The sequence below is a fragment of the Denticeps clupeoides genome, chromosome 8 (assembly GCF_900700375.1).
Source record: "Denticeps clupeoides chromosome 8, fDenClu1.1, whole genome shotgun sequence".
In the NCBI taxonomy this organism is placed as follows: domain Eukaryota; kingdom Metazoa; phylum Chordata; class Actinopteri; order Clupeiformes; family Denticipitidae; genus Denticeps; species Denticeps clupeoides.
In genome coordinates this window covers 3,248,938-3,262,011 of record NC_041714.1, presented here as the reverse complement: position 1 = coordinate 3,262,011, position 13,074 = coordinate 3,248,938, and the positions used below count along the sequence as shown (strand labels likewise).

The following is a 13,074-nucleotide window of genomic DNA, read 5'->3' as shown; positions in this document are numbered from 1 at the left end:
GACCAAAGAGATGGTTGTCAACTTCAGGAAGGAAACGACTGTCCCCAACCTACTGCCCATCGATGGATCTGCTGTTGATGGATCAGCGTGAAGTTACTGGGTGTGCACATGACAGATGACCTCTCCTGGATCCTCAGCATCACCTCCATCACCTACAAAGCCCAGCAACATGCGCACTTCCTCAGACAGCTGAAGAAGGTCAACCCCCCTACATCATTCTACCCGTGGACCACTGAGATTGTTCTCTGCTGCAACATCCTTCGATAGCTCAGATGGTAGAGCGGAGGACTGTAGTTGTACTGCATGTAATCCGGGTGGCAGTAGCCTAGTGGGTAACACACTCGCTGTCAGGGACTGTCCCCCTGTAACTACTGATTGTAAGTCGCTCTGGATAAGGGCGTCTGATAAATGCTGTAAATGTACATCACTACTACAGGAAGGACCTGCAGTAGATAGTGAAGACAGCAGAGCGCATCATCGGGGTTCCACTTCCACCCATCTCTCAGCTCTGCAAGTAACATCTTATCCGTCAAGCTCGCAAAATTGAGAAGGACTCTCACCATGCCCCGTTCTCCCTCCTACCATCTGGCAGAGGGTTCCACAGCATCAGAACTGTAACTACCAACTCTCAACTCACTGTCATCACCAAAGACTGTTAAACTCAACAGCAATACACTAGAAGCACAAAATCAGCTGATCAGAAGCACAAGACAAGGAGTGGAAAACCGGAAATTGGAGTACCAAAAACGTCAGGATGGTGATTCATGACACCCTCACGCAGTATGTGCAGCAGTGATGTCTCACTTTGTGGTTGACCAGCGCCGCTACGCCAGTCCTCCAGATAAACCAGCACCAAGATTGAAAATTTATGAGGTTTACTCTATTATATTCATATCATTCTGCAGGAGGCCCAGCGCTTTACACGCTTTCTCCCTATCTGGCAGCTTTGGCTGTGTATAATAAACGTTCTCACTTTATCACCTCTGAGGCTAGGTGGACCTTGAAGTCCTAGATTGCTTTCAATCCCTGGAAAAACACAGAAATAACAGATTTGTTTAGATCTGTTGCTCAGCTTCTCTCCTGGGTAGTATTTTCGAATTCCGGACAGGAAGAAAAAAATCTGGCTCCACTGCAGTGCCTCGCTGTGACCGTGACAGTATGAAATATTAGACCAGCCCTGGACCTGCACAAAAAATCCTTAATAATGTAAATGTCACATGTCCAGGGGCTCAGGTTAACTTTTACCTTTTCTTTGCAGCTGAAAGGGAAGGGCGTCAGGCTGTGACCCCTTTAAATCAGGCCGTGGAACTCCTTTACCCACAGATATGCGATTAGCTGATACTGGCCTCCATCAGAAGCCCTCGCAGGTTGTAGTCAGGATTACGAGTTTCATCACCTCTGCCTGCAGGCAACGCGTGTTCAGAATCTGATTGGAGGGAAAAGGGCCACGGGCAAAGTCAAGACTTTCAGTGGTGAAGAGTGGCAGGGGGGGGACGGCTGAGATGAATGGCCATGAATAAATGGCTGCAGTCATGATCGCTGATGAATGAGTCCTGACACCTATCGACAGGCTAAATTTACAGCGGGTCCTTGTTAGGTGTGACACATTTGGGCCGGCAGCGAGAGGTCTTTGAAATAAGTTAGGGGAGTGCTTGAAAGCCGGACCGGGTGGCGCAGCAATTTGTCTTAGTTAGCTGCTAAAGTGAAAAGCGGCTTGGACTCCGAGATATATCTGCCCAGCTCAACGGCATCCTTTTTATCACATCTCAAAGATCTTAGACAAAAGAGGTGACAAATTTACAGCTGCCAAACAGAAGACACCCACTGTATGCAAGTAAAAGGCAGTTGAATAACGGCCCCGTGCGGATCCCGTCGAGCAGAAATTCAGTTTATCCGTCTGTGGGGAAGTGGTGAGAAAAGACATCAGTACCAATGCAGGGAGTCTAATTGCAGCAGTGACAGAATCATCTCTGCAGTCAGGTGCAGCACACACAACGACTCCCATTCAAGTAATGGGAGAAAGACCACCACAGTTGGAGTCATTGTGATCTTGTTATCTACCACTTGACACTCAAGATGTACAGATCAGTCAATGTGCAGTTTGTAAGACCAGCATGTCTCAGATGCACAGGGAAACCACAAAGAGTCTTAGTGAGGTTTCAACCACCAAAAGCTATCAGAACATCTCCAGAACTGCTTGTTACAAAATCGACTGTCCCAGTTACTCTGCAACAGGACTTTCCCAGCAGATATTCCCTCCTTTGCTTTTTGATAATGTGGCTGAACTGCTCTTTGGACATGGGTCTAAAATCCATCATAGGTGTCCAAACGGTCCAATTACAGTTGAAACTTTTTTTTCTTTCTGTCTGATATTAAGTCATACAAAACCCTTTCAGTTTTAGGCTCATTCGGATTCCAAAAATAATTTCTATTAGGTATATGTCAAAATAATGTGTGAGAGAATTTTTTACAGATTTTTTATTATCAAAAGTTTACATACATTTGCTTAGTAAACTGAATGACTTGACGCTGGGTATCCTTCCACAAGCTTCTCACAACAGTTTAATGGAATTCTGGCCCATTCCTCCTGACAGAACTGATGTAATTTAGTCAGGTTAGGCCGCCTTGCTCTCACACGTCTTTTCAGCTCTGACCACAAATTGTCTATGGGATTGAGATCAGGGCTTTGTGATGCCCACTCTGAAACATTGACTTTGTTGTCTTTAAAGCACTTTATAACCAATTTTGCAGTATGCTTAGGGTCATTGTCCATTTGGAAGACCCATTTGCGCCCAAGCTTTAACTGATGTCTTGAGATGCTGTTTCAATATTCAACATACTGTTCTTTCTTCATGATGGCACCTATTTTGTGATGCTGCCACCTCCGTACTTCACGGTTGGGATGGTGTTCTCAGGCTTGAAGGCTTCCCCCTTTTTCCTCCAAATATGACAATAGTCATTATATTATGGCCAAACAGCTAGATTTTTGTTTCATCAGAAATTAGGGTCTTTGTCCCTGTGTGTATTTGCAAAGTGTAATCTGGCTTTTTATGTCACTTTTGGAGTAAGGCTCTACTCGCTGAATAGCCTTTCAGCACATGTTGGTACAGGACACGTTTCACTGTGGCTTCAGCCAGCATCTTCAAAAAGGTCTTTTGCATTTGTTCTGGGATTGATACGCATATTCCGCACCAGAACACTTTCATCTCTTGGACTCAGGAGCCGTCTCCTTCAGGAGCGGTTTGATGGTTGTACATTGCCATGTTTATACTTGCGTATGAACGTGGCACCTTCAGGCATCTCAAAATTGCTCACACGGATGAACCAGTCTTGTGGAGGTCCACAATTCTCTTCCTGATGTCTTGGCTGATTTACCATGGTGACTTTCCCATGACTTTCCCATGGTGTCACAAAAGGAAGCAGAATGTTGTGGTGTGCCTTTAAATCCATCCACAGATGTGCCTTCAATACACTCAAGTGGTGTCAGTTAACCTATCAGACACTTCCAAAGCCATGACATCATCATTTACATTACATTTACAGCATTTATCAGACACCCTTATCCAGAGCGACTTACAATCAGTATTTACAGGGGACAGTCCCCCCCTGGAGACACTCAGGGTTGAGTGTCTTGCTCAAGGACACAATGGTAGTAAGTGGGATTTGAACCTGGGTCTTCTGGTTCATAGGCGAGTGTGTTACCCACTAGGCTACTACCACCCTCATCACCTGGGTTTTCCCAAATAGTTTAAAGGCATGTAACCTTAGTGTATGTAAACTTTTGACTTTGAAGAAAAATCTCTAAATAATTCTCTTACACATTATTTTAACATTTAGAAAATATAAATTATTTTGGGTAGCCGAATGGGCCTAAAACTGAAAGGGTTTTAAATGTGCTTCACACGTTTGGAAGCCATGACAGCCGGTGGAGATCATGTTGTCACAAATTCCAGATCCGACTGTCTGAGCTGCCGCTCTCTCAAAGAAACAGAACCAAAGCACGCTTTACACCTATCACCATTTCTAGCCACTGCAGGATCATAGACAGGCTAGGGGAACTCGTATTAATGTTAAATAATCTAACAACATGACATTTTCATGATAGGGGACCCTTAATGATCCTGAAATGATCCTGTTAGCTTTATACTCACATACAAGTAACATGATCCTTATAACCAAACTCTTCTTGAAAAGTGAACAATTTGGAGTGATTTTTTCCTCGAATGGACAAGTTTCTCCACTCATTCATTTGCGTTTTGCATTTCATTTGCCACCCAAGTAGAATAAGGAGCGTAGCCACTCTGTTTAATGCACAAGGCCACGTACTAATGAATATCTGCTGAGGTCCCTTAGCTACAACAGATTCTTAACTGCACATATAAGTACACTGTCATGATAAACATTGAATACCGGCGTAATTGAGCAGTGAGTTTTTGGGTCGATAAAAACCTAACACTCCCATTGTTCGCAGTCGGCTGCATATTTCGTTATTTGCCCCCAACCATTCCATTTACCGGCCCACTTGCTCCCCGCAGTGGGTCAATATTTATGATGAAGTTCATAAACAGAGGAAGCTTCCCTCGCCGATAGCCATGTGCAACAAAGACTGGGTCACTTGACCACGCTAGCGCCGGACAAGATGACATTCAATTCTATTGGGGCAGTCCATTGCTAAAACAGGCCTGATTAACATGAAGGCTCCTGGCAAGCTCAGAATATGCTGGAAGATAAGCAAGCAAGATAAGCGGGTACTATAAATCAATTAATTTCATGCTAATTAAACCTGCATTAGGATAATAGGTGCCCAGTGAGTTTCATGTTTGTCTAACGTAGACCTGTCGGTCCTGATTGTGCCTATCATGTGTATAAATTGATGTTTTGTGCCATAGCACTGTGCTCTGTCATTGTTCTACTGAGTATGAGTCTGTGTATTTTTCGAGTTCGAGTAAAATCCCTTCTTGGTTAGTCGTGCGTTTGCGTCTTTTTACCCCCTGCCCCGATTGATCCCTGACATAAGTACTAGTAAGTCTTGTCTTTTTTTTAATGGCTTCTAATAGGGTGCTCATTCATGTCAAACCCTGGTCAGATCAGCTTTAACCCATCACTGTTATTCGAAAGCTGAATCTGAACTGGATCAAGGTGAGTGGGAAGAAAGAGAGAGAGAAATGGACAGAGGTGGTGAGCTACTTCCGAATGATGTATGTTGTTGATCTTCAGATACAGGTCCCGGCCCTGCGCTTGGCATTGTTTAACGACCCCATCAGGGAGGGAGCGGACCTTTTCTTCCGGTGCTCCACCTAGAGCAGGACGCAAGGTAAATGTGTCTCTAACTTCTTTGGGGACGGAGTCCGTTACCTACATAACGTCTTGACTCAGCCTGCAGTTGTCATGGGATGGGTTGGGGGAGGTGTTTAACTGTTGCTTGGCAGGTTGGTGGAGGGGTTTGGGGGGTGGGGATGAGGTGGTGGGGTTTCTCATACTTCCTCCCCTACAGAAAAGGGTCAGAGCGCCGCAGGGAGTGGAGCGCGCCTGCCTCATAATTATGTACCACACACAGTGTCCTGTCTCTAGCAAAGGAAGGGCTGGAACACCTCCTACTTGCAGGGCTACTGCAGCTGAGCAGGTACACACACACACACACACACACACACATGAGTGCTGGACAAGTGCTCTAACATACAACACACGTACCCTGAGGCAAACAGGAAAGAAAGCATATAGCAAATACAGAAACACACATTCACACTGTGAGACCATACAGACAGAAAGTCGTTTTCATAACCATAAAGGCCAACAACACAAATAAATACATTCAATACACAGTGCAGGCAGCACGACACCCAGGCATGGACAGACACGCACACACGAAAGTGCATGCAGTTCATTAGTAGTGTTATAAAGGTGAAATGGTGATGGTGGTGTGAACGAGGAGTATAACAAGCAAAGGAATTAAAGGGAAACACAGGAGGTGGGAAGGAAGGTGGAAATGGGATATTGTTTGCAGATCGGACAGTTCTGAATTTGATATTTCGTGAAAAATTGTTTGTCAAGAATAGACACTGACACACCCAATTCCTATTTAAAATATGAGAAGTAGTCACTGTGGTTAAAAACTTTCCCCATAAAAAAGTTTCCCCATAAAAGTTTGTATTCTGGGTGCCAGAATTGACACTCAAACAAAAAGAACAGGGTGCTACCTCTGTTTTAATATTGACTCATATGTCCTTACACAAATACACACTCAGATGAAGTTGCACTTGCACACACACACACACACACACACACACTCACGCAAGCACAAAAATGCTAACTACAGTCCTTTTTTTATGGTGGAAACTGTTGATCGGTTGGAAAAACAGACCTTCAAAAGCTCTCTGGAACCAGAGCCAACCGGGTAACAGAGATATCTGGAGTGCCGCTTCACAAATGCCAAAGAGGTTACAGCAGGAAATGCTTTTTGTGACTTTCCATTCGCTCAGCGTTTTCCCTGCTGCAGATGTTAGTGGCGGGCTGTGTGTGGCGACTGTTGCGGCGGAGAGTACGAGCGAGATGGGCCTGTTGATTAATGCCCGCCACCGTGCTCGCGGGGATATAATGGCCTCCTGTAAAGGTGCTGGAAAATGGAGGGGCACTTTTGCTGACACGCCGCGGAGAGCCTTCAGTCAGGTTGTCATTCTTTTCTTGGCAGGCTCAATGCCCCCCTTCCATATGTCATTTTATACGGCCACTACAGCTCAACAGGCAATACCGTCTGGCTCGTAAGGGCCCAGTGTAAACTTCCAGGGGCTTCGTACTTGAATTAGAAAAATGATACATGCTCACATGGTCGTGGGAAGCATTTGCCGCTCTCGTATGTCTCCTATTGGCTTTAAAAGTCACACTAAATTTAGGGTACAAGAAGCAGCCTGCAGGTTGAAGTAATCAACAGAAAACACAGTCAATGCACCACATATTCATGTGAATTGAGGAATAGAAAAATGAATTTAAAAAACAATGTCAATTGCAGACTCTCCCTTAAAAATTACTTCTCCTACACCCCCTTTCTGACCCTGAAATAAAAGACACAGAGCCGGTTAATCACTTGAAATACCAGTTATGATAGAGTTTGCGTGAAATCACTGTCATTGTAGGGAACGTCAGAAGCCCCCTGGGTGCAGTGTCATGCAAATGAGCACAATCTCCTCTTCATAATAGCTGCAGGTTATCAGCTTTGTGATGCTAAATAATCACTATTGCACTGATTTTTTTCTTTTTAATTCCCACGTGTCCCTTTTTAAGGTCCATTGGCCAGAGAAAATACCTTTTTCCTACAGAGTCTCCGTTTTTAATTCAACTATTTTGCGCAAACCACTCTGCAATAATAATGTGAGTGAAAGAAACGCCTTCATGCAAATACAGTATAATGACACACAAGCATCTCCTGTCATATGTTATCAATTTAAAATGACCTGCGGTACCTGAGAGGTATATTTAACAAACCAGCACAACACTCCATAGCTGACGTGACAAGTACATCCAATTCTGCTGCCATATGTTCCTAATTGGCTTCATTGCTTTAGAGGAAAAAGACAAAAGGGTTTCCTTCCATCCAGTCACCTCCATCTACGCTTGTAGTGTAGAAAAAATGCCCACGAGGTAAAAACAGGTCCTTCTGCTTTTCTGGGTGGATGAATACAGATAAAAACATCCGTAATATTTTGTGTAATGAGTGCTAATTAAAGTAATCAGATTTTTGAAGTCACGTTTAACAAAGTACTGAATAGTCACACCTGAGGCCACATTTCCCTCAAATGACATTCATTCACATAGAGAGGAGGATTTGGTTTTCCTTTTGCTGTAGGCAACAATAATCCATTAATTAAATAAATTGCCTGATAGTGAGACAGTTTCAATTGATTATTATTAATGAATTCAATAAAAGTCTATTTGCCATTTAATCATGCTGCTACAGTAAGTGTTTTCTAAAGGCTACAAATCATGGTTGTTTTCTGGTCAAATCAATGTAGACTCTTGTTTATTTAATAGGATAAGATAAGATGCCTTTATTGTCATTGTACACATACACAATGAAATTACAAATGATGTTATAGATTGAAATCACATGTTAATTATCTATTCATTTATTCCCCTGAACACATTGCTGTCCATATTCCTAATGTATCTACATATAATTATTACTAATTGTAAGAAAACATTTTCTTTAAATAAAGTGTTAAATAAACATCTGAACTGAAAAATAAGTCATAATTTTTAAGGTCACAGGCACTACGGTGGCTGAAAGAAGAGCTCTCTGTGATGAAACACACTTCCGCTACTACATGTAAATGTAATATTTTATAAATAGTGCCTAAGATGACAGCCTCGATAACATACAGCAAGTCACTGTCAGCCTAACAAAGCGTGAGATTGAGCTCTCCATCAACAATGGGGACTGGTCCCCTGCCATACAGATGACACCGGAGCACACTGGCTTCTACAGCTCACTGAGGCTCAAGGCCTTACTAAGACCCGCCTCCCCTATGCTGTGAGGAAGCCCGTCTGTGGGCAAGGCAACACAGGGAGAGCAGATAATTGACAGAAAACCATGGCGTGAGAGGGAGGATGAGCACCCTAGAGCTCCAGAACTCAGCTCTTCATTAGAGGACGTATGGGATCATAGATTTTCACTGCAAGAATCTGCAGCTCAGTTGCTGGATGCAAATCACTCCAAGTCTGTGATAAAGCCAACAGTCTTAGAAGAAGCCATTATATAGCATGGCTGGGCAGAGACTTTTTCTCGTTTTTTTTTTCTGACGGGGAAAAAACTTCTCTGGCTCCTTTTTTTTCTCCTGGTGTGGATTTTGGAGTTATTTGGAGTGCCGTGCACTCCCAATGCTCTCCAGAAGTGTGGCTAGATCTATCAGCGGTGCCATGAAACTGCCGGTCTCTGGCTAGATGCAATCAGGAATGGAGTCACACAGAAAAGGGTGACAGACTCCAAAATAACGAGTGACAAACATTTCAAGTTTTCTGTGTTGTCCATTACACAGGCTATTATGAGACCCAGTGTTGAGGGTTGTGCCAGAGTAATAAACTCAGTTTATTCTAGTTTATTATAACACTGTAAACAATGTTATGTATTGTGGTAATATGTAGTTTTTCTTATTGGAAAAAAAACTATGATGGCATAAAGAAGACACTACCATGTGCATACTGACTTAAGGAAAACAAAATGGACCCTCATAAGGCCAGTAAACTATACATTAAATATTGACAGGTCTTTGGAAATCTAGGATCATATAGCATCATAAAAAATAATGTGTATTGATTTGTTCATACACACATCAAAGTGAGATGATTAAAAAACAACAGCCTTAAATCTAAAATCGAGTCCATGAAGACTTTTTTTTCACCTGAGTTTTTGAGATAAGTGACTGCTGCACTAGTAAACAACATTGTCATGAAACAGTGGCCTTCTGAGGATATGTGGATTTAGTTTATTAAAACAGCCATTGTGCATGAATTCTACAATCAATTCTTCTGAACTCCCTGCTATCTGTCAACATCTAAACAACAACAACACAACAACAACAAAACAGCACACAACATGCGGCGCATCTTATTTGCGTCTAAAGAGGTGCAAGGTCTTATGGCACAAGACTGTCTTTACTAAAAAGCCACCCGCTCCTTCAAGCACTGCAGTGGCCTTGTTTACATGGTCCAGCTTCGTCTTCATTCAAATTCATGGCCCCTTTGGGCGTCGGAGCATTACTCACAGTGCTAGGGACCATACGGGAAGCCGGTGTGTGGCTGTTTTCAGAATGGCCTGGATTATCATTGGTAAGAAGGACGTCCTGGCTGGTGCCTTCGCTCTTTATTGTAATTAGAGTAGCGGTGTCCGAGCCGGGACGCCTGAATAAACAACGATTGACTTCAGCTTTAAGCTCAATGGTGTGTTGTGGCTTTTTTTTTCATTGCACATACAATTCTTATTCACCAACCCCCCCCGGGGCACGGCACATACCAGTAATCAAATTAGAAAATGAACTTTACACCGTGGATAAATAACCCAAAGCTATCGATTGCCATGTAGGCTCTATTCAGCCAGACGGCTCAACTTTTCACTACAAATTCCTTTCGCTCCATTGGACCCGGAATTGCCGTCGATAGCAGAAGGAGACAGCAGCAGGAGATCTATTACTTTGGTATAATGCACAGGTGAACTGGTTTGTTCTGTGACCATGTATGAGCCTTCATTTCCAAGACAAAGCCGCAAACAATGAACGGACTCAAAGATAAATGGTCATACACGAGGGCCAACATAGAGCTAAAAACCAAACATAACAAACACGCACATGTGACCCAAGGGTGGAGTGCCAGTGGACATAACAGGATTTAAATTAACATCCACAGGCAATTACAATTAGGCAAAAAAGGGGAGAAAAACTTCAAAAGTAGCATTTTTAAAAATGCAAAGAGCATTTTTATCGTTTTTATGGAGTTATACAGCAAATTACAACTTTGATACGTACTTTCATTTGTATGAAGATCTCAAACCTCTTTCTGATCAATATTCCCTCTCTTCATGCACTTTATTACCAAACTGGACGTTCTACACCAACTAAGAAAAAATATTTTTTACTGGCATGGTCTGATTTAACCTGATCCCTTCACTTTTAGTCCAGAGGAACAATCCTTCGTCTCTCTCTGATCCGTGCTGAGCATAATCTTTTTAGGCCCAGCATTCCATCATGGAATCTAGATCGATTAGGGGGTCATCTTGTCGCCGCACTGTGCCAAAAGCAACAGTGAGAAATACAGTAGGATGAGCTGCACAGTTCCTAGGCAACTATCAACGGATAAGTGCCAGGGCTGCTATTCCGTTTCCAAGCACAATGGCAGCAGTTTTATAGGTCTTTAAAATCTTATTTAGGAGCGTGGCATGATCCCTTTGGCTTTTAGGTCACTTCATAAACATGAAACCTGCACAAAGACAAGGTGATTTATCAGGGCTGGATGGCCTACCTTAACTCCAGGTGTTCCATCTAAACCAGGGAGGCTAGTGGGTCCACCTTCGCCCTGGGCAAATATGTATAGCATTACTCGCATTATCACAGGCCACCGTCAAATGTATCCATATTTGCATTGTCATTAGGGAATGCCCTTCCCTAAGTCTATTTAAAGTCCACTCCTGTAGTGTAGAGTGACATGTCGCCTGTGCCAAATATTATACCTCATTAACATGGGCAGAAAGGCTTCAGCAATTAAATCTGTATCAGGTTGCATGGGCTGATGTTCCTGTGTGGCTATCTTAACATCCGGCACGAAAATATGCCCGGGATTAACACATCCCATGCACGTGGCAAGGAATAGTTTCATTGGTGAAGTGTGACTTGCAAACAATCTCATCGGTCACACGGAGTATCCCATGTACTGACAGGGGTGTTATGGGATGTGACGCTGCACACAATTCTGTTCCAAATCTCCACCCGTTTGGTAAAATAAGGCTTACGAGAAGCGACCGAAGACATCCATCTTTTTCCAGACTGGCTCCATTTCACAACAGGCTAATCGAGAACTGTTTGCCTGCTGAAAAGAGCATACATCATCAGACTAATTCTACGCTGGTCCGGCCGCGGGCATTTAAAGGGCCTGAAAGTGAGTTTTGAAGCACCAATTCTCTTGAGTGAGCTGGGAAACCTAGCTAGCTTGGCAAACCACTCAATGAGCTCAGTGACAAGGTACTCGCCGGCAGGCTCAGAGAACACTCACACAAGACACTCCAAAGTGGCATACCTTCATTCCAGGGCCGCCCGGGTCCCCGTTCTCTCCAGCCTCCCCCTGTAACAAATGCGGGAGAGTTAGTGGATGGTCCCTTGCTGACACATTAGTGAGTGGATTTGAGGGGTCAGTTCGCTGTGCGCCCATTCCGCGCCATTACAGCTGTTGCAGGCCTCTTTTTAATGCGGCCGGGCAGCAGCTGCAGAGGTGGATAATGTTACCCATTAATTGGAAGGCTACATGTTCCAGACGCACACAGTAACCTTGTTTGACATGCCTGGCTACACAATGGCCCTGTTCGGCCAAGTGAAAACACACTGTAAACTGCACAGCTATTTAGAGATGGGGCACGCAGGAGGAAGACCTAATTCAAACATATAAGCAATTGTATTAACACCGTAAAAAAAAAAAGTTGGGAAAAGCATTTTTACGTTCTCTCAACTTCACGCCCATGTAGTTTGTGTGGCATTAGCGTGAAGAAATGAAAGAATTAAAAATGCTTTGCAGCAAGTTGCCTTAAAGTCTTCCCAATGTTTTATTTTTTACAGTGTAAATTTAAATTTAGCCCCAAAAGTCCTATAAGAAATCACAACTATACATGCCATTCCCTTGCATGTGGGGCTTTAAAGAGAAAAGGATGCTTACACTACAGCAGTAAAGGTTTGCCTGGACCCCACCCAATGGGATCAGGTCGGACTCGGCCTTGCGCAGTAAATGAGCAGTCCGGTAACGTGCACTTCCGGTCTATAGTGCATATCCCTTCCGTATGATTCGCTACTTGTAAACTTGTTTCAGCGACTGGTATGTTTCGCATGCTGCAAATTAGTTTTATTTGCACTTCTCAGACAGGTGATGCGTTTTGGAAAAAGGCATAAGAGCTGCGTGTGAGTTTCCTGGCTGGAATAAGAGCTGGAATAAGCTGGTAGGCTGTGTTTAACCCCCACCTGACATCCGACCCACTCCTGTCCCTCTTAGTTTAGCCCTCATAGCGCGTGCAAAGCATCTGCATCTCTAACCTGCACACTCTCAGAAAATTAAGATTGCACCATTAGGGATACTTTGTCTTGTCCCCGGGGTGGTTCCTTCCCTTTAATCTACCTGAAGTCTACATATATGTACCAAAACCGTTACAAATAAGTACCATAATGTCCAATAATTAGACTAGTGGGAACAATCTGTGCCTTGGAGGATAGAAAAGGACTCCTACTTTAGAGGGTATGTCCTAGGGCCAATAGCAATTAAACTGTGCCTTTTACAATGTTGTGTAAAACTTGACATAGGGCACTAATGCAGTGAGAACAAGCCCTTTAATCC

The 13,074-nt window shown here is 43.5% G+C and overlaps 1 protein-coding gene across 5 annotated transcripts in view; it reads right to left on the bottom strand.

Annotated features, from left to right (window-relative positions):
* Positions 1-13,074, bottom strand: part of LOC114795692 (collagen alpha-1(XIX) chain) — a 118,987-nt gene that overhangs the window by 86,552 nt on the left and 19,361 nt on the right. For 4 of the 5 annotated variants that reach the window (XM_028989256.1, XM_028989257.1, XM_028989258.1 and 1 more), the window contains exons 10-11: positions 11,776-11,820; positions 11,005-11,058 (exon numbers count right to left, since the gene is read on the bottom strand). In XM_028989256.1, the coding sequence (XP_028845089.1) occupies positions 11,005-11,058; positions 11,776-11,820 (99 nt within the window). The remainder of the gene's footprint in view (positions 1-11,004; positions 11,059-11,775; positions 11,821-13,074) is intronic. The other variant, XM_028989260.1, reaches the window with a different exon arrangement.